Source organism: Lygodium microphyllum, chromosome 29 (assembly GCF_053477565.2).
Source record: "Lygodium microphyllum isolate KBCC chromosome 29, Lygodium_microphyllum_v1.1.10, whole genome shotgun sequence".
Lineage (NCBI taxonomy): Eukaryota > Viridiplantae > Streptophyta > Polypodiopsida > Schizaeales > Lygodiaceae > Lygodium > Lygodium microphyllum.
Genome location: NC_141163.1, coordinates 95,491,272 through 95,512,866, shown reverse-complemented (window position 1 = coordinate 95,512,866; position 21,595 = coordinate 95,491,272). Strand labels below are relative to the sequence as shown.

General features: G+C 39.5%; 1 protein-coding gene and 1 pseudogene across 1 annotated transcript in view; both read right to left on the bottom strand.

Moving 5' to 3' along the window:
* Positions 1 to 223: 223 nt before the first annotated feature.
* LOC148010935 (ABC transporter G family member 11-like) lies at positions 224 to 5,469 on the bottom strand (annotated as a pseudogene).
* A 10,036-nt stretch (positions 5,470 to 15,505) lies between these two features.
* The window catches only part of LOC148010934 (Leucine-rich repeat (LRR) family protein), a 55,344-nt gene continuing 49,254 nt past the window's right edge, over positions 15,506 to 21,595 (bottom strand). Inside the window, exons 8-11 of the mRNA XM_087671500.1 lie at positions 18,021 to 18,092; positions 17,824 to 17,895; positions 16,156 to 16,227; positions 15,506 to 16,047 (exon numbers count right to left, since the gene is read on the bottom strand). Coding sequence (XP_087527626.1) covers positions 15,957 to 16,047; positions 16,156 to 16,227; positions 17,824 to 17,895; positions 18,021 to 18,092 — 307 coding nt within the window. The 3' untranslated portion in view covers positions 15,506 to 15,956. The remainder of the gene's footprint in view (positions 16,048 to 16,155; positions 16,228 to 17,823; positions 17,896 to 18,020; positions 18,093 to 21,595) is intronic.

Below are 21,595 nucleotides of genomic sequence, written 5' to 3'. Positions count from 1 at the left end.
CCAATCAAAGGGACTTGCTTTTATGTTACTACTTTCATGTCAAACGATGAATTCTATAAATGTCTTCCATAAAGAAATTCTCTTCTTCCAATCAAAGGGTCTTTCTTTTATGTTACTTGCTTTCACGTCAAATGGTGAATTCATAGTGAATTAAATACAGATGTCTGGTTACATAAACAAAATTCTTCTTCTTCTTCCAATCAGAGGGACTTGCCAATGTTCCTGTTTTTAATGTCAAATGGTGGATCCAATGAATAGACATGTACAGGATCAGGGCTCTTTAAACATGTTGCCTCTTCCATAAATCCACATTGCCAGGGAGAAAAAGCGTTGATCATAATCCTACATTTGAGGTGCATCACTTCTGTCGTCACATGATCATGGCGTTCTAGCCATTGATGCCTTATGCTCTCTGAAGGGGGACATGTTAGGTGGTGTTAGCGACTTAGCCATATAAGGATTGTGGTGGGTGGTATTATGAACGGCAGATTTCTTGGTTCTGAGAGCGCGCTGCGCAAGCTTGCCTCTGAGCCATGGAGTAGCATTCTCCTTGAGCTTGATGACAAGGAAGAAGATGAACCTGTACATGACTACCATTGCGTAAATGGTTGCAAGGTCTGCCCACTTTGACAGCCGCATGTCGATTTGGAAGACATCTGTGACTATCTGCTCCCCTGTGAGCTTGGACAGTAAGGAAGACATGTTGTCAAAGACCAGGCCTAGAAGGTCATTCTTGTATTGGCCCTGCAAGAATGGAAGGGGTGAGGAAATGTTTGCGATATGGGTCGCAACTTCAGACACCGCTGTTGCTAAAGAACTGTGCAAATTGACTGCATACCTGTATTGCCCAGTAATCAAAACTGAGATAGGATAGAGGGTATCTCCACACAGGTTTAGGGATATCTTGAGGTAGACGGAAGTAGCCCGCCACATGCATGAAGATGCCCTGCGATTTTGTGCAGCCCTTGTTCGTTACTGCCCTGCTGCTTATGCATGCATGAGCTTCAACCCAACTAATTGTGCAACATACAACTAAACCATCCATGATCCCAACCAGAGCTTTTCTTACCCATGTCATTCTTTAAAGCCGCATAACATGGTCCACAAAGGAACAATGCCATGTATCTGCATCCGACATGTTGTATCTGACCTAGCTCTTCCATTTACACTACCTGAGTGGTGTTAACCAATACCGGGATAATTGCTCCATGAAGGGTGACTAGACGTTGTATTAGTTGTTTTTAATGGGCTATAACAGAAAGGCATTCAATGTGTTAACAACCACAAGCTTGTGAATACTTGTGTCCAAAATATTTTTGACAGCTATCACCCACCATGAGAATCTCCTCTGGCATACCTTTGGTATAATTATAGCTTTCTCAAATCATTGAAAGGTTCTTTTCTTTGGAAATACATATAGGCAGCAATAGGCCTGTGAGGACTAGTACCATAAAAATGTGGGCAGTCCTAGGTGTATATATATATGGTGGCAGTCCCACTCTAGGGTCCCAGCTGCCTATTAAGCTGCCTGAGCATTATAACGATTGAAGATTCACTTCTTCTGTGTTTTTGTAGCTGCTGTTAAATGCAGTGCAACGCCATGGATGTCTCAGACTATTAAGTGCAGACAAGTGAAAACCTTGTAAAACGAAGGATTATTTAGACTTCTGTTGAGATGTTAGGAAACTTGACCTGAATTCCAGCTCCTGTGTTAGGAAACTTGACCTGAATTCCAGCTCCTGTGATGATACCCATCAAGAAATTTGGAACAATGCTCGCGATAGCCATCATTAAACCCTCTACAACCATCACACAGGCATATAATCCCAAAGCGAAATAGAGAAAGTGAATGAATCCTGGGTGAAGTCCGACCATGAAGTAGCATATCGATGAGGAGACCACTGAGATCAGAAGCAAGAAAGGCATGGAGGAGAGAGAGTTGCCAATCACAAATGCTACCACTCCATAGTGTCCGTTCAATCTCTCTTTTTGGAAAACCTGTTATGTGTCAATCCGTATCAAAGCTTTGATAAGTATTTGTGATCAGATAACTGTGAATGGAAGAGACTGAGGACAAAGAAGCTAAATAGATAGATGTGTGACCTTCATGTCTTCCACAAAGGATGGAAAACCCCCTATGGACATAAATGTGACAAAGCCGAAGATAAATAATCCACATGAACCTCTGGCCTGAATAAAATTAATGTAAGGTTGTCAGTAATAATTAGCAAACTTCCAGAATTTGATGTACTAAACAATGTTACTAGGCCATTGATTACTTCATCTTACCAAAATAGCATCATAGCCGGTTCCAACATTGTAATAGATGGTGCCAACACAGAGATTGACTACAATATAGATGGCAAGGCGCATCCAGTAGTACCCAACATCCCGGGACATATTTGTGAAAGAGCGTCGAGTAAGGGTGAACATCTGCATCCAGAAGCTGGCTTGACTGCCACTGGACTCCAGCAAAGTTCCTTTCTGAGGAAAAATGGGAAGAGTGGGTTGTTAGATGAGGCACAGAAGGCCTCTGCAGATTGAGAACAACCTTTATGGGGTCCATATAGAAACGTCTCCATCTTCACACTGTTGTTGTGATATATATAACGGGGGTTTTCTGTTGCCAGCTTGTGTAGCAATATTGGAGTTGGAAGAACTACGAAGTTTATAAAACAGTTGCTTGAAAGTCTACAGCGAAGGTATTTGCCTCCGAGGTTTCTTGACATTCTAGACATGAATAATCCCCCTGCCTAGTCAATTGGCATGGCCAATTGGAGCTACTGGTGTTACCAGGGACCATAGTATTTAGCTTACTTGGCAGGCTTTTATACTCACAATTTGGGAGAGATCATGCACTTTTGCTGCTGCCTGCATTGCATATTCAGATGTGTGGTAGGCCTCAAGAAGCACTTCAATGGCATCTGCAGTGGTAACTCTATCCAGAGGATCTAGAGTCTCGTGATCCTGTTGATCAGATAATTTCTATGTGAACATTGACTGCAACAGTTAGATATTAGTTTGAAACATTACTAATATTTAAACGTTTTCCTATCATTTTGCAATTCTCGTCTACATGGTTATTGGTTCATGATCATGATAATTAACTGATTCAAATCTAAAGACAACATCATACTTTACTCACTGCACCTTTTTCTGCTAGAGCAAAGTATAAAGGGGTTACCCAGCTTTTACTCAGGTAACTACAGTATATTCTGTGTAATAGCACATTCAAGGTCTTGATTGGCCATGGTTGTTGAAAAGTATGCTCCATGTAAGAAAACAGACCTAATTGCCAAATTATGAGTGATGTGAGTAATGTGTCTTAGCTCATACCAGCAGCCGGAATGAACCCCTTATGGTGGCCTTTACTCTGTCAAAGTCAGAATTGATACACCTGAGGAAGTGATCCGATGGGTTCCGAAGAGTAGGGCAAGGGAAACCGGCACTAGCAAAAAACTGCAATAAACAAATTATTGTTTGCTTATACATTAGAGAAGCTGATGATAGCAGGTGTTCCAAAATATGTTTAGATTTGTATCAGTGAGTTCATACATTGCAAGCTTCTGATGCTTGGCCAAAGTACATAGTCTTTCCCCCGAGAGGAGATACAAGTTGTGAAACAGCTCAAAAACCTCACTGCTGGGTTGGTGGATGGATGCAATCACTGTACGCCCATCCATGGCCAAGTTTCTTATTGTTTGAGTGACGAAGAAGGCAGAGGCACTGCAATTCAATTGAAACTGTGTACAATTAGACTCGTTGTTTCTGTAAATGGAGAAAACATGTGTTGCAAGACAGACTACAGACAACGCTGTCTTTTCCATGCCTATCAAATTTACCAAAACACTTGTCAACGATTAACCATTATGGTTATTGTTTCAGAGTTGTCTAGGACGTGTTGCTTGGTCGTGTAGAAACATGGAGGCCACCGCACCATTTAGAGTGCAAATGAAGGACATGATTTTAGTCAGTTCTCGCCTGTCTAAACCGCCAGTAGGCTCATCAAAGAACAGAAGGCGAGGGCGCATGAGTATCTCAAGTGCTATGCTGACCCTTCTTTTCTCTCCCCCACTTATCCCCCGCATGTGCCAGTTTCCCACCGGTGTGTCTGCACATTCTTGTAGACCCATCTCTGTCATAACTCTCTCCACTATTGCTGCCTTTTCTTGATAAGGCATCTTGTCTGGAAGGCGCATTTGGGCTGAGAAAGTTATATTTTCACGGACAGTAAGAGTTCCAATGAGATTGTCTTCCTGAGTAACGTAGGCCTATGCATCCATGTAAACACAAACAAGGGCAAGAGCTAGTTAGTGAAGAGTTTAAGAACCCATGTCAATGCCGGAAAAAATTAAAGGCTTAAGAATATTATTATTGTTGTTATTATTATGAGATCATCATGCCCAAGTTTTTCCTGGCACTGGCATGGCTCTGATTGAATTATTGAAGCATTAGACGTGCCCCGGCAAAACAGCAGTGGAGCTATGCATCACAATAGTTACCGCAGCACCGTAGCAAAGCTTTCTTTTACTTCCGTTCAAGAAAACATTCCCCGTTTGCACAGTATTTGTGGCCAGTCTCCCTGATTCACATAAGTAGTACCTTTGGTAGATTCAACAAGCTCTACAGACTATCTCACAGAGAAAAATCGGTAATGCTGAATGCAAGGAAACATATGGGGCACTGTTAAAAAAGAAGAGGTACCAAAGCGGCATGGTCTCCAGGTTAATCTGGCAATCAAATTATCAATGATTGTCTTTGTCAAAATAGAGAGGAGTGAAGAAAGTAAAATTTACACAAGATTGTGTATCATGTAACATGCTAAACAAGTTGACTTTTTACTTTGCAGATAAGAGTGACAGTAATGAGTGTCAATGTTCAAAAAGATTCCCTTTTGAAAGATTCATGTAGATACATAGTTTTGGAAGCCTTACGTACATTTTCTTTCAAGATTTGATCTGAAATAGGTCTAATAATTACTGTTCAAAATCAAAAGCTATGATTCAAGAATGTAGCAACAGTCAGCTAGAAGTTGCTTGGGATACAAGCAGTATGACCTGCAAGTGTGTCTAATAGAGTGGATTTTCCAGTTCCAGATGGACCCATAATCGCTGTGAAGTCACCGGGCCCAGCGTACCCAGTTAGACTATCCAACACGGTTTGTGGTTCTCCCTTGTGATTCAACACCTTCACAGTGAGATCATGCCAAGCCAACCATGCTGATGCATCCCCTATGATCTCTGTATCAGTGGTAAGCTTCCATAAGCTTTGGCTCAGAGGACTCAAATTCCCATCAAACCCTGCAAAGCTACTTCTCCTCGATGTATCATGCTCTGCATGGGTAAAGGATATCTGGGATGAAGCTTCAGAATGATGACTAACAGCAGGTGCAGGAGGCACAGCAGCAGACTCGGGATCATGGAAGGCATAGGAGTTGTAGGTTTGGAGCTTACTGTTAGAAGTACTCATGGCTGCTTGGGAGAGTGGCAGTGTCAAGAAGAAGTGATCGATTGATCCTTTATTCAGGCCTAAGAAGTGCTGGGGTTCTGGCGTGGATATGTACTCTGCAAGCTGGGTAGCTGATGGAGTTCCACTTAAGATTGACAACCAGGCAAAAGGATCCTTTTGGCATTGAGTGGATTGATGGGGTTGCAACTACATGCTGGGGTCATTCATGAACTAGAAGGCAATGTGACTGGAATGGATGTCATGAGAGTCATGTCTGATCTTATTGTGCAGTTCATCCATACAACTGGATGCACTTGAATTGAATTACACCATTCTGAGAGTACCCTTTAGTCCATATTAAGGTCGCATTGTTTTGTTCATGCATGGAATTGGATGCAATTGAATTGAACTACACCTTTCTGAGACCCTTTAGCGCATAAGGCGATGGGCATTGTCGGGTTACATTAATATCATACAAGGATTGCAAGATTATGTACGACTCCTCCCCTGATTAATATCAGGAATGACAACTGAATGCAGTTGACTTGAATCGCACCTTTCTGAGACCCTTTAGTCCATAAAGCGACGGACATGATCGAGTTACAATATCATACGAGGAATGTAAGATTATTTACGATTCCACCCCTGTCAATCAGGAATGGCATGTAAGAATATGTAGTAGCGTGCCCTCATTTTCAGGCAATTCCCTCCCTGACGAGGGAGGTGGCATGTACGAAGATGCAGGCATGTGTTCTTCTAATTCTTCTAGTAGTGAGTTCTCTTTTCATGCAGTACTGAGAGCCCATGACGCAGGCTCCTTTTCATGCTGGCGGGGATCCTTTGGCTGGCTGGCTTGTATCATGCAGTAGCAATAAGAGAAGCTCGGTGTCATAGAATCTTCATGTGGGCGAAGGGTATATCAGCATTGAAGAGGCCTTGGAAATCATTTCTGTGCTTTTTCTTGCATGAATGAAGCAGAGGAGTGTGGCAAATTCACTTCATAGTGCAGAAAGTTATTGAAATGACCCCTTCAATGCTAACCAGCAAATTATGTATAGCCAGTGGAGAAAAAGGACCCGCTTGATAAGTGATGTCTATTCCTTATCAAATTTTTGTAAGTAGCCAGCTTTTATATTCAAAAACACTAAAACATGACCCTTATCGGGTAAATCCATATTTTAAAAGCCAAAAATGGCATACTCTAATCAATCTAAAGTACTTTGTGCAATACCATTGAATGTTATATTTTATTTTTATTCTACGGGTCTTGGTGTAACTTTGGTCCCGATTGATGCTCGTGATAACCCACCATTCATGAAAATCCAAAAGAAGGCCAGCAAACGAAGGGTTGAGTCCCAAACCTATACTGTGGTTGTCAATGCCACTTCGTGGCTACGCAACTATATCTTTGGCCCACAGCTTGCTGTTTGAATTATATACAATACAAGCATGTTGATGCAAAAGGAAATGTGTGTCATGGTGCCCTATACAGTTGATAGTCCAATGCAAGGATGGCCTTTGCACCATGGCTGTCAGTGAGGATGAAATCATGGATTTGTGACATGCTTCACAAAGGGTATACCCTGCAACAAGTTTTGCAACAAAATATACACATAGTGCAGAGGGGTGCCAAAGATGGTATATTGAAGACCACAAGAGATATTTTTCTTACATTGCGGGATATTTTAAATATTTCAAGCAAGTTGGAAGTTGTCACTTTGCAAACGGACTTGGATGATGCATGCAGCATGCACAATTGGGTCCTTACCAATAAGAGCCAAACGTTTATTTATCAGCTCTTTGATAAGGCAAAAGGGAATGCGTTTGCACTCGGTGTGCAAACTGATTGGCAACTAGAGATGGCAAAAGTGCATGGGAACGATGGGTTGTTGGCAATAGATGCCACATTTGGAACTAACAAATATAAGGTATAGTATTAGAAAACAAATTTACACTAATTTTTATGTTCATTGAAAAAAGTTAATTAATATTAACAAGAATGGTCTTCTACAGTTTCATCGACTATACACCATCTTGGTGTTTGAGTCTCATCATAATGGCATCCCTGTTTCATGGGTCATTACATCTTCAAGCACCATGGCTAACATTCGAGCATGGCTATTGGCCTTTCGGGATCGAATGTTTGATGCAAAAAAATCATGGCAGCCTTATGCATTTATGGTAGATGATGCACTTGCAGAAATACAAGCTATCAAGTAAGCCATCTATAAAGCGTTCCTCCATATTATTTGTTTATTTATGGCACTTTTATTTTGCATTGTGCATGGGATTGGAGGTTCGTTTGGTGGTTCATGGGATTGGAGGTTCACTATATTTTGTTATTTGCAATAGGGAGTTTTGGCGTGCGAGTATACCTTTGCATTCAGCATGTCCGATGGGATTGGTTAAAGAACTTGATCAAGAAGGTTTCTGATACTTCAAAATGGGCGGACATGTTTAGGGCTCTAGGCCAAATAATGAACATGCAAAGCCAAGTGCACACCGATCACGTGAATACAGAGCAAGAAGCTAGAGATCTGGTGGATGACTTTATACATAGGTATAGGGAGGAGGAGGACTTCATTAAGTACTTTAAGGACTAGTGGATGGCATCAATAGGTCATCATTTGTGGCCTAGTTAGTACTTTTCCCTCTCTTATTTGCCTAATTTTTATTGTTTACTTTCCAAGGAATTTCCAAGGAATGTGGACTTGAGCAGCTCAGAATTCGCCACACTCAAATCAAGAGACAAATGGTAGCATCAACTTCTATATCATGGGATTCTAAAATCACGATTTCTTACAAGATGTAAGACAATTCATGGTCGTGTAGATTGGCTTCTACAAAAGCTATTGGGCCCTCGTCATTCTTATTATTGGTATCAGGATATGTTGAAGGAAGCCAGGTTCAAAAGAAACTTCAATATCTTGGATGTTGTTGCAAGCTCAATGCAACGCACCAAAGGAATCCCAGATGATAATGTAAGGTTCTTGGATGTTAATCACAAGGTTGCCTTGGTGAAGAGCCAAAGTAGAACCGATCTATGGCACAAAGTTGAGAATGCAAATTGTGAGTGGGCATGTTGCTCATGTGAGTGGGCCATGCGTGGCAACCTTTGCAAGCACTAAGCAAAGGTGTTGATGATCGATGGGTTAAATTTTTCCCACGTCATCAAGGCATCCATGGACTTGTACGACTTGTCCAACAAAGATGTACCACGTGAGTCATTCTATTGTTGCTAGAAGTTCCTTGTTGTGCTTTTTAGAATCTAAGTTGCTAAGTATTGTGATTCGAGAATTTTGATAGGTCATGGATTCTAATGCCACATGGACCCAACCGATGTTGAGGACCCACTTCCCATGTCTCCCCATGGGGTTGGTGCAAGTATAAATAACTCTAATCTATCATTGTTAAATTATTGCAATCCAGTATTCATTGATTATTGGAGGTTTATTATTAGGCTCATCGATGACATCAAATGAGGACAAGATTGCACAAATACGCTAAATTGTTGATGAGACACTCTTCTAGTGTGGTAAGTGTTGGGTATGATCAATCTTAGCTTTGACCACCTATAAATATTATGGATGTCTTAAAATAATGTGTGCTTGGCATATGGTGATGTGGAACTACTAGAGTTTGCTTGACGTCTTACTCTTCAAATGCAAATGTTTGTCCAATAAGCAAAGGTTTCGAAGTCGCAACTACCACATCCACTTATTAGTTTGTAGCATGTCAATTTGGGAATTCACTAGTTAGGGCACGTCCATTCTTTGAGGCAAGTTGTCGCAAGAAAGTTTTGAGGTCTAAAGCACAGGTGAGGAAGATCCCCTCTTTCCCAAAGCCTCCTTAAAAAATCAAGGTCACAATGCAAGGCAAATCAGACAAGGCATGTGAGAAGGAAGAAGCAGGGAAGGCTTCAAGTTGATTGATATTTTGGTTACTTGGCACATAAGATGGACAAATCTTTTTATGACATTGACTATCAAAGAACCAAAGGGGGATGATTCTTACCTCATTTCCACATGACCCATTGTGCCAACATCTCTACCCTTGTGCAACATTTAACCATTTGAAGATTTTTTCAATCGTATGGTTTTGGGGTCCTATTTGGACTTACACTCAAGACTAGTCATGAGTTACCTATCTCTAGAATTTGTAATTAATTGAGTTGTGTTAGAGTAATATTCCTCTTTCAACTATTGGATTTTGATCATAAGTTTGTGATAACCTTCTTAGACATTGGAAATTACATAATTAAATCAAGGGAAGATATTACATGTAGATTGGAAAGGATTAGAGATTATAATTGTTCTAACATTCAACCAAATTTTATTTAAGATTGTTGAGAATGCATTCCAAATTTCACATCACAAGTTGATTAGAGGATGTTCAATTAAAATAAGTATAACATATGGATCATGAGTACACAAGTGAGGGTATTAAACTCTTGAAAGATTTTAGTTATGAAATTAGAGTAAGATAATGTTAGCTTTTGAGGTAGAAAATGGTCTAATTAAGGGAGACATTAGCATGACTTAGCAAAGTCCTAGATAAAATAGGGAAATTTGTTTCTTGAGAATCGATTAGTGACTTTAAAGTAACCTTATAACCATAGCAAGATAAAGTATCTAGTTTTTGTAGGATAGCAAGGGCATAAATGGAGTAGAATGATTGGAGGGTTAGGACATTCGCATGACTATGAGGTGAGTCATATCATGCTAAGCTTGTCTAGACATGCTAGATGTCGAGCAATGGCGAGTAGTGCGACATGAGAAATTTGAAATGAGGTTGACACATGATTATGAAATATCAGAAGATAAGTGCTAGCTTCAACATAAATTGAAACACTTGACAACTTGAATGATGGAAGGTGAGCCCTAGACTCCGGTAGACACGGGTTGTATTGATCATGTAGCATACAATAGACTATGGGTACCCAAGTCTACCCAGGTTGTATTGACCATCTAAGTTATAAATTGAATAGACTAGAGCTACTGAATCCAACAATATTAATATAAGGAAGTACATCACAAATTCTATTGAGATGTCAATCCATCACATTAGCAAGGTGAGTCAATAGCCCATGTTTAGAATGGAATTGAGGGTCATAAAAGCCTTCTAACCTCTAACATTGCTCAAGTCCCTAAAGCATCGTATCTAACATCAAAACTAGCACATTGGTTTTTCAAAGGAATACATACATAAGTGCAAAAAATACAATGTGGGCTCCATGAGAACTCCCTCAAGTGTGCATATTGTACTTAAAATTCAAAAGTATGCATGTTCTCAATCAATAAAATCATGTTGAGCTAACCCTTATCATCAGACAAACCATAATGATATAGTACATGCTTAAATATCTAGAGTTACTAACTCTGAATCAATTAATGCTTATATTGAATGCTTACTAAAATTGCTAAACCGATACCTTGATTAGCATTGTAAACACCTCCCTCATGCAAGGACAATGTAGTAACCTAGAGAATGCACAGTTTCTCACACATTGAGAGCCAACAAGGTTGTCCCAAAGAAAGTGCCTTACACAAGAACTGATCCAATACATTTGTGTTTTAGAAAGGAATTGATCCAATACATTTGTGTCTTACACACGAACTGATCCAACACATTTGTGTCTTATACATGAACTAATCCAATACAACTCTATATGGTGGAAAAGAATTTAAAAAAACATTACATCAAAGGCATGATATGTAAAAATTTACATCAAAGGCATGATACCCATAACTTAGATACCCAATAATACGATTTTCAGATCAAGCACCTGTGCATCCCTTTCCATCAGCATACTCATCTCCCTTGTAGCTTGATGAGCACGAGGAAGTGTAGCGAGGAATTGAGGAAACAACATTAACACTGTACCTATGATTGGCAACCACCTGAATCACAAACATAGGCAAATATAGCAACTCTTGAGCATACAGTTACTAGAACATAAAAGCATAAAGTATCTATCATCTGCATGCATCATGTATCAAACCTAACATATTTGATCGAATTATAATATCAACAGGTAATTTGCATCTGTATATGGACAGTATGTAGATGTGAAACTAAGTTTTGGGCAAATATAAACCTGAAACCGAAACTTGCGCAGTTTGCTCCCAAGCATGCCCTAACTGCGCAAAATCTCCTTCTCCAATCCCTTTGCATTGGCATATTGCCAAATCCTTAACCTTCTCTAGCTACCATGATCCTAGAGTATGATTTGTAAAGCTTGTTTATAAGGGCAACTTAATGCCTCACCAATAATAAGAAAAGGCTTTAGGTCCATGATGCAAGCATGTTTACTGTAAGACTACATTATGTAATAATATTTTACGAGTGAGAGTTGGAGAGCTGTGATAGATGGAGCAAGAGAGTAAGAGAGAGACATCGTATGTGGGAACTCCAATAGTCACAATGTGTGATTGACCTTTATTTATTTAATAGTCAATGAAATAATAAAGAATAAAGTGATAGTGATAAACACCTACCACCTGTAGTATTGTATAGGTGTATGGTTATGTAGTGTGAAGTAAATACAGAGCAACATAGACACATGTGCCTTTACCCCTAACAATCTCCCATGGAAAGGTGAATGTGCCTTAGGTGAGGAGGAATTAAGAAGGGGGAAAAAAAGGACAAAGTACAAATGTACATAAAGTATAATAGGATGAGTAATAGATGTCATCTTATTCTACGTCCATTACCATTCTAAGAAATGTTGGTTATGGTAGACTACGAATCACATACATAAAATTGCATCACATTCTCCCTTTGGCCAAGCTTTGAAGCTTTTATAGTCATCCTAGAGACATTTGTTGGGGTATGGGGCCCAACTTACTAACTAGACAGTAGTATAAGCCAATTTCCTTGGATCTACAACTAACTCACATGGCAAACGAAGTACACCAACCCATGCTTAGATCTTACATTTAAGTTTAAGGATGTAGCTCTAGTACAAGAGTGAGTCAATCTCAGTGAGAGAAATGTTATGCAAGATTGAAGAAAGTAGGTAGATAAACCGATCCTCAAGGCCAATCTACATTAATCATGAAATGCTATACGTAGTCAATATACACCCCAAACTGCATGTACTAGCATTGTTTCTCGTTCGACTTTGATATTTTATATTGATGTGCTTCACTTGTTAGGAAGGTCTTTGATTGTTAAGCGTCACAAATCAATATTCTATTTATGATCTCAACTAGGCATGAGAGGCTCTCCTTGAGTAGACCTTGTATTCAAGCTGCAGCATTTGCTCTTTGTCGTGTCGAGGCCAAGCTTGATGTTGTTCATTACGCAAAAGAGGCTGGGGATTACAAGGAGGGGTGCACTTCAAGCTTGGCCTCAACAGGTGTAAAGACAAAGACTTGTGGGTATGAATGAAAAACCTTTGTCTTTACAAGTCTTAGGCACTTCATTCATACCCACAAAGAAGAAGGAACATCTGGCAATGCTTATAGTCAACTTGCAAACACTTCTACATATATAGGCCTCTTTACTTATTTGCATTGAACTAGATCGTGCTTTTACGAGAATATTCAAGCAACCATATTCACACTGACATATTGCTACATCAATTCTCTGAAGTGGAGACCTTAATCCCACTACCACCCCCTTCTCCTCATAGCATCTCTTTTATGCAACAACTTTATCACCTACACCATCTCATTTTTCTTCTTAAAATGAATGGAGAAGACTCCTTTCCTTTTTCACAAGCTACTTGTTTACCAATTTCTATTACACCTTAACATTCTAACCTAAATCCATGTCAAATTTGTAGTCAATGGCTATTAAAGAAACATTTATCACATTGTAAGCCACATCGTTGTATATTATTATCAATGACTAATGTCAAATTAAAATGATTTTTCAAATAGCAATTTCCATGAAAATCACCAAGGTTATGGTGTCTAATTTGTGATCTACCCAAAAAAAATAACTTGTGTAAGTAATATGAGTATTTTATTCCAACCCAATGAACCACTATACAAAGGTCCATTTTGGTTCAACACATACCATGAAACGCCTATAGGCCTTCAAATGTGGAAGCATTTCAATCCAAACTGATGGACCATTATATCTCTAATAGAGGTCCAAGGAGACCACAATCAATGTATTTTTGCATATAAATGCTCATGTGGCATATGGTGGAACTCCACCATATGCCACTACCACTGAGCTCAATGTTTGGCAAGCATAGCAATTGTCGCATGTATTTTTGTTCTTCAAAAAGATGTCAAATTTCCAAACTTTAAATCTCTATCTTGCTACTTTTTGCAAGGATGGTGCATAATCTAAAGTGTAGGAAACAGCTACATAACCTCTTTTCTTACAAGATGCTCATTCATTCAAAGGTCCCCAAAGAAGTCCTTTAAAAAGCATGTCACCGAGGACAACTAAGCATGGCTCGTTATGCTTTGGGGTGTAATTGTCATGCTTCTAGGATAGGTTGCATTCATTGTGGCCTTTACCTCAAGTGAATGCCATGTTATGGAGGGCAATCTAATCATAAAAGACTGTACGTTTCTCATTCTGAATCCCAAGAATTGGTTGTTTTTAATTCATGGAGATAGTTAAGATTTTTCATATCCCATTGTATTTGGTGTTTAAGCATATCTAACATCAAGGCCCAAAGTTACAAGAGATGCTAAATCCCCATAAATCCAAGTGATTTCTTAATCATTCATGTACAAAGTATCTAGCTTTAAGAAGAGAAAATTAGAATTCCAAATCATGCATTATATTGAAGTTCCAACATGGAACCTATAAGGTGTTGTGAATTTATGGTCACACTAGCGTTTCTTGCAAACATTGTCAACTTCTATGAAGTGTTAACTTTAGTAGCACAAGAGATAAAGTCATTCAATTTTTCCATGTCAATTGATTAGTAATGTTGACAAAAAAAGTAATGTGCAGTGAGAAATAGAGGACATTATTGAATGAGCTAAAAACATATTTGACCACCAACTTATTGATAGCTATGCAATGTAGATTGATTGCTATGCAATTTAGTGTAGGTTGTCATAGACTCCTATGTTGCCTATCCTAATACATTTAAGATCAAGGCAAAAGAGTGCTAGTTGTCCCTCTGCTAAGATGGCATTCTTTTATGGAGTGCTAAGTAAGGCACGATTTCATCGAGTTCAAGGCTTTCTTAGGAAAATATGAATTTACCCCAACTTTTATGCTACCCTAAACATCAAGGCGGCAAGTTGTCCCAAAGGTAAGAAAACCTTGTTTTAAGTGATTTTTAGATCAAGACGTTGCTTGAAAGCACATGGTAGGCAAAAGGTCAGTTGTTTTAAGTAAGTTTTAGATCAGATGTTGCTTGAAAATACATAGACCAGATGTTGTCCCAAAAGACAACGCTTTCTGGGAAAACTGAAGCTCCATCATGAAAGCTTTGGTCCCGAGCATGATGACCATGCATGAAATTTGAGAATGCTCTTCTAATTGGATTTGAATGATGCCACTTCCGATCCTGTGAGACAATAGACTATCTACATTCATTTCACCAATATTGCATTTTGGATTGTCAACCAACAAGACCATGTTTTAGACAATTGTGTATGATTTCAAGAGCTGCGATCATTCTGGCAGTATACCTTTTTCTATATAGCATGGCATTATTCAGCAATCTACCCAATGCCCATATCGTAGTTTTGCCACCAAGAGCTAACATCACTTGTCACCTAATTCGAAGGCACCTTTCCAAGCACCTCACACTAGATTTTGCTTTCTGATTGACGCAAAACCTTGAAGCAGAAGAGAGTATTCCATTGTATGTGGCAAATAGCACAAGATAGGTCCACAAAGTCCAAAATATGTGAACTAGAAAGACAAATAACATAAAGGATGTTCTCCTACAGTGTCACAGTGATTTCCCACCACGAGATATATATCCTATGTTATCATCTGTTGAGACATGGCAAAACCCCTCCAAACTGTCAAGAATGTGATGGCAAACACTCCCAAGGTTTCCTGTAATAGCAAAAACACTTTTATAGAGTCGATTAGAACCAGTGTTAAAAGCTTACTGGTCAGAAGGTAAATGAACAATAGATGGAATAAGGTCATAAAAAGGGATGAACATAAGTGAGAGAGAATTGGAATCGGCAGCTGATGACAGCCAAAAACTCAAAACAATGACATATGATGATTCTCTTCAGACCTGAATCATGTTTTGCTTCACCAAGAGACCAAAGGATTTCATTACAGATGCAGATTGAAGCATGACATCATTGTTGATGCAGACTTCTTATTGTACTGGCCCTACCCTTTTCTTAGTCGACCGGCCAGGTGATAATCTTACAGAAATAGCTGAGGAAGTTCCAAAAGATGAGCCTTACAAGTGATAAGACGTCTGGCTGGTAACACACTCTGCAAGTGAGGCAACAGCCTTTACCTTCACACCCATCTTTGATGAATGTCAGTGGAGGCCAAAGCCTCAGTCGAATGGCTGATAGAATTTTTATGAAGCAACAGAGAGCTCCATGGTTTTAGACTACAAAGTCTGTATCAGATAACTCCATTGTTCTGTGCACACCAACAGGCTTAACACCAGGACTGAAGTTATTTCCATCAATATACCTGCAAAAACAAGCAACAGCAGAACAGCTAGTCACTACATTTCTGGATGCAGGACATATGGCATCTACGTTTTATCATCCTGTAAGCTGAATTGGGAAATCTGCTCACATTTCCTTTAAGCTTTGGTGTTGATAAAATGGTTCCGGGATCCGTCCATTCAACATATTGTTGTTGAGATACCTGTTCAGTATAGAGTTGAAAGTCAATATCTATTGCTCCAATGTTTGGTGATATCAGCAACCCCAGATATTCAAACCATTTGCCATGATGCCATTCAGAGTCATCTGTTGCTCACTACAACTAGCAGCTATACAGCTGGATATTCCCCTTTTGAGAAACTTAGCACACTTCCCATTTAAATATCATCACTTACAGACAAAAATCACAGGCCCAAAATCCTGAGTCTCTCATAGATAAAAGAGGAAAAAACACATTTCTTGTGCTGCTAAAAACTTTTCACAAAAGCTTCTGCAATACCTTTCCTTCGTAATAGCTTTCGCTATATGTTTTCTTGAAGGTAATTTCTCAGTCTGCTCTTGTTATTCTTGTTATTTCAAGGTAGAGCTTAGCGCGTAGCATTGTCACTATGCGCGCGGGGGGGGGGGGGGGGGGGGGGGGGGGGGGGGCACTTTGTTTTCGGAATTGGATTTTGTGTGCGCGTTCCCCTCTATGTTAGCCAAGAAAGTGGGCAAGAGCCACGTTCACAATTTTTCTATGCACACATAGAATAGCTCACAAGCCAATAGAGCTTGATCGCACCAAGACCCTCCTCAGTGATCCTATCAAGGAGGATGTCCGATCGAGTGTTTAAGTGGGGAAGAGCCCATACTCCCACAAATGCACTGCGTGAATGTAGGTGTTCAACGTAGTGATGCACCCAGAAGACTTGAACCCACAACCTTTCAAATATGATCCCAAGTATTAATCACTAAGCCATCACCGTTGGGGCATTGTCACTGAGAGCGACTGGAAAGAAGCGTCAAAATATGAGCATCACCCTTCTTTTAGAATCTCTCCCCTAGATGGATCACAAGCCTCAACTCATATATGGAAACAAGAAAATGAATCGGTGGAAATCTTCAGCGAATGATTTACCAACTCTCAGGGGCCCACCTCAATCTTTTCTGAGGTGAAGGCAAGATTATCTACAATAGCTGCATTAACAATTGGGTTTCAGCTGATCTTTGAATAAGGATTTTCAAGTTCTCGCTCTCTTGGAGAAATGCTTCAGCAAGTGAAAAGAAAAGCCTTGTGAAACCCCCATGGAAGAAGATTGAGAAAGTTCGTAGTATATGTTGAAAATTTAACATACTTCCATTTCCTTCTTAAACTTCAGAAAATTCAATTTTCCATCACCCTAATGACTCTTGTCTGACATGTAATAGCAGTCCGTTCTTGTTTCTCTTAAGACCTTTCAAGGGCAAACTTCACCAATGTCATCACTTTCCGCAAAATCATTTGCCAAAAAGATTTAGTGTCAAGTATGAGCGGTAACAAAGAGTTCCCATATATTATTTCAGAACACCATAGGTTCTTATTATCAGCAGCAACAGCAGCTTCCTATGAAGTGTCTTAGAAGCAGATTTATGCTTGAGCAGTCTTGTACAAAGCATCTTTGCCAACAGGTCAAAGACCATCTCAATTTTTGTCCATTGTTCTGGGGATAATAACAACAACATAGTCACCAATACACACGCACGCACGCATCCCCCTGCCCCCCCCCCCCCCCAAAACAGGCACATACATATATTAAAAGAGAGACAGAGAGATGCTCACAGATAGGTCAGCCTGGGTAAGAATGCTAAAGCCTCAGGAACAGGCCCTGTCAACTTATTATGAGAAAGATACCTGCAAAAATATTATACCTGGCATTGTCACTCCACATTTTGACAAGATACTATAAACAAATTTGAAAAGCCATCAATTTTTGTTCCATTAGACTTCATGGTTGAAGCCTGCAAGAAATAGCTTACAGGATTTCCAAGTTCACTATCTGTGCAAGTTGGGAAGGAATACCCCCTGTTAACCAATTATCATTCAAATACCTGCAAAGCAGGCAATCAAAAATCTGAACAATTCAGACCCAAATCAAAAGGTATCACCAAGCAAGGTACAATATAATCTTACTGATACACATTATGTTCTACAAGCCACAAAACACATAAGACTTGGAATTAGACTTGAGAGACAGAGAGAGAGAGAGAGAGAGAATGTGGAAACTATTACGAAAAAAAAAAGAATGTGGAAACTCCAACAATCACAATGTGTGACCAGCCTTCCCTTATTCAATTGTCACTAAAGAGTAAAGAATAAAGTAATAGTGATGGGCACCCACCGCCTACAATGTACAAGTGTGCAGTCATGGTATGTGAAGTAAATATAGGGCAACGTAGACAAAGGCGCCTTTGCTCCCAACAACCTCCCACTTAAAGGCAAATGTACCTCTAATAAGAAGAGAACAAGAAAAAGTGACAAAGTACAAATGTATATAAAGTACAAATGTATATAAAGTACAACAAGATGAGGAATAGACATCATCTCATCCTAAGCCCATCATCTTCCTAAGGCAAAATTTAATGTTGAGAGACTTTTAACAAGCAGACCTATAGGATTCTCGTCAGTCGAGATTTTGACAAGCTCAATAGACTTATCCCCTACCATCTCCCTGATGAAGAGATAGTGTATCTCAAAATGCTTTGTCTTCACATGGATGACTGGATTCTTGGCCAATTGAATAGCATTCATAAAATCAAAATGCAATGCAAGAGTAATCATAATATGAAGGTCACCCACCAAACGGCCTAACCATAGGACCTTCTTACAAAACTCAGTGGCTACATCATACTCTACCTTAATAGTAGATAAGGCTGTGCATTTTTGTACCTTGGACATCCAAAAAACAACACCTCCAACAAAAGTGAAGACATACCGAAAGGTGGACTTCCTACTATTTGCATGTCTTGCATAGTTGGAATTAATGTATCCCACAATTGTAGTATCCTAACCACCATAGCAATGCTCATATCTATAGTGCCTTTCCGGTACCTCATGATACCCTTCACATTGTCCCAATGTCGCCGGCCAGGTATAGCTATATAGCATGCCACAACTCCCACTACAAATGCAATGTCAAGGCAAGTGGCTATCATAACATACATCAAACTGCCCACTATGAATGCATAAGGGATCTTGGCCATCTCGGCCTTCTGCTCATTTAAGTGGAGACAATCTACCAGACTAACCTTCACATGAGAAGGTAAAAGACAACCAATAGGCTTAACATCCTCCATATAAAAGCGCTCAAGGACCTTCTATATGTCCTCCTTCTATGGCGAGTAAAGGTGCCCCTGAGAATAATCGCACGTAATGTGCATTCCAAGAATATGTGAGGCATGCTCCATGTCCTTCATCTCAAAGCTCTTTTTAAGCTAAGTTTTCAAAGCATTCAGCTCATCATGAGCTCTCCCAACAATCAACATATCATCCACATAAAGTATCAAGATAATAAGCCTTCCATCACGAGCCTTCTTCGTATAGAGACACAAATCCATATCATTGCAGGAGTAAGACTACAACTACATAAATTCATCAAACTTGTGATACCATTCTCCAGGAGCTTGCTTAAGACCATAAAGGCTCTTTCTCAACTTGCACACTAGGTGTTTCCTATCATTTTCCTAAAAGCCCTTAGGCTACTGCATATAAATCTCATCATACAAGTCCCCATGTAAGAAAGTCGTATTAACATCCGTTTGATAGAGATCTAGATCTAACTGAGCAACCAAGGCCAATTCTAAGCATAGGGTAGTCATTTTGATTACAAGAGAAAAGACCTCATTAAAATCAACACCATACTCTAGCTTAAAACCCTTAGTAACCAATGTAGCCTTACATGCTGGCTTGGGGTAATCATGGGTACTCTTCAACTTGTACACCCACTTACACAGCAATGCATATTTTCCATTGGACAAAGGAACCAAATCCCAGATATGGCTTTTTAGCAATGAGTCATACTCTGACTGCACGGCCCTCTCCCAAGAGTGACTAGCAGCTCTGCGCATGGCCTCCTCATAAGTAAGGGGCTCTTTAGCAACTATTCTCTTCCTCTCACATAGCATGAGCAGAAGCTAGTGGCAACAGGACCTCAAGCGAGTCTGTCACCATAGCATAGTCCATGGAGGACTCAAATCAATCAAACTGATATCTATCTCTAGTAGACCATCTCAAAACAGGTTGTGAGTCTATACATCCTCTCCAACATCATAATCATGAACCACTGGAGCATTAACTATACATTGTCTAGCTGATTGTACAGTAACAGGAGACTCCTAAAATATCACCTTGCATACCTCAACTACTTGTTGAGGCTACTATATATCTTCTCATAAAAAACATCATCATGGCTACAAATGATCTTCCTAGCCTATGGATCCCCATAGGCAATAGCCCATCTCACCTACATCCCCATAACTAAGAAAGATACATTTCACTAATTTAGGATCTAGCTTATTGTATTTGTCCTTAGAAACATGGCAAAAAGCCTCACATCCAAGGATATGCAAATGAGCAAATGACGAAGGTTTTCCAAACCATACCTCCTCTCAACCTGACAACTAATAGCAGTGCATGGGGATCTATTTATCAAGTATATTTACGGCAATAGTAACTATCTCAACCCAAAGATATTCTGGTAAGCATACTTGGCTAAGCATACTACAGTCTCTCTCCTGAATTATTATATTCATGCGCCCTACAACACCATTCTAGGGTGGGGTGTAAGGGGCAATCAATTGACGCTTAATACCTCATTTATCCCAAAACTACTCAAATGTCTTAGAGACATATTCACCCCCATTATCTGACCTTTGCATTTCAATCTACACCCATATTGGTTTTCAACAAGAGTAAGCTAATATTGAAAGGTAGCCAATACATCTGAATTCTACTTTATGGGATATGCCTAGACCTTATATGAATAACCATCAATGAAAGTCACAAAGTACTTCGTGCCACCTAGTGATGAGTAATAAGGCATAGGACCACATACATCAGAATAAACAAGAGCCAAAGACTCACCCATACACATAATGCATATATTTTTATGAGCAGAGTTGATAGCATATGTTTTATACTTCCATATGTGTACGGATATGAAAGTATAACTAAAGTATGATTCAAACCCCTGAGCTGAATCAAACGTTGCTCTAATTTTTTGCTTTAAAAAGTAGAAATATGTAAAATTGATCAATTGAACCTCGATAGGAATTGTACACATTTCAACAAAGCTTACACTTTAAAAAAACAAGCATAAAAGAAAACTAGATTTGACAAGGAAACTGTATGAATTTTGAGAGAGTGTAGACTATAGAGAACTCAAAACTACAGCACGGGAGAGAGAAAGAGGATGAGGTTGAGCACTCAATAATGAACACACTTCAATATGCATGGGTTGAGCACACACTACCCTATTTTTGCACATGTTGAGCACACTACCCTAAATCTAATTTTCTACATATATTGGCCTAGTTCTGCACAGTGCACAGGCTAA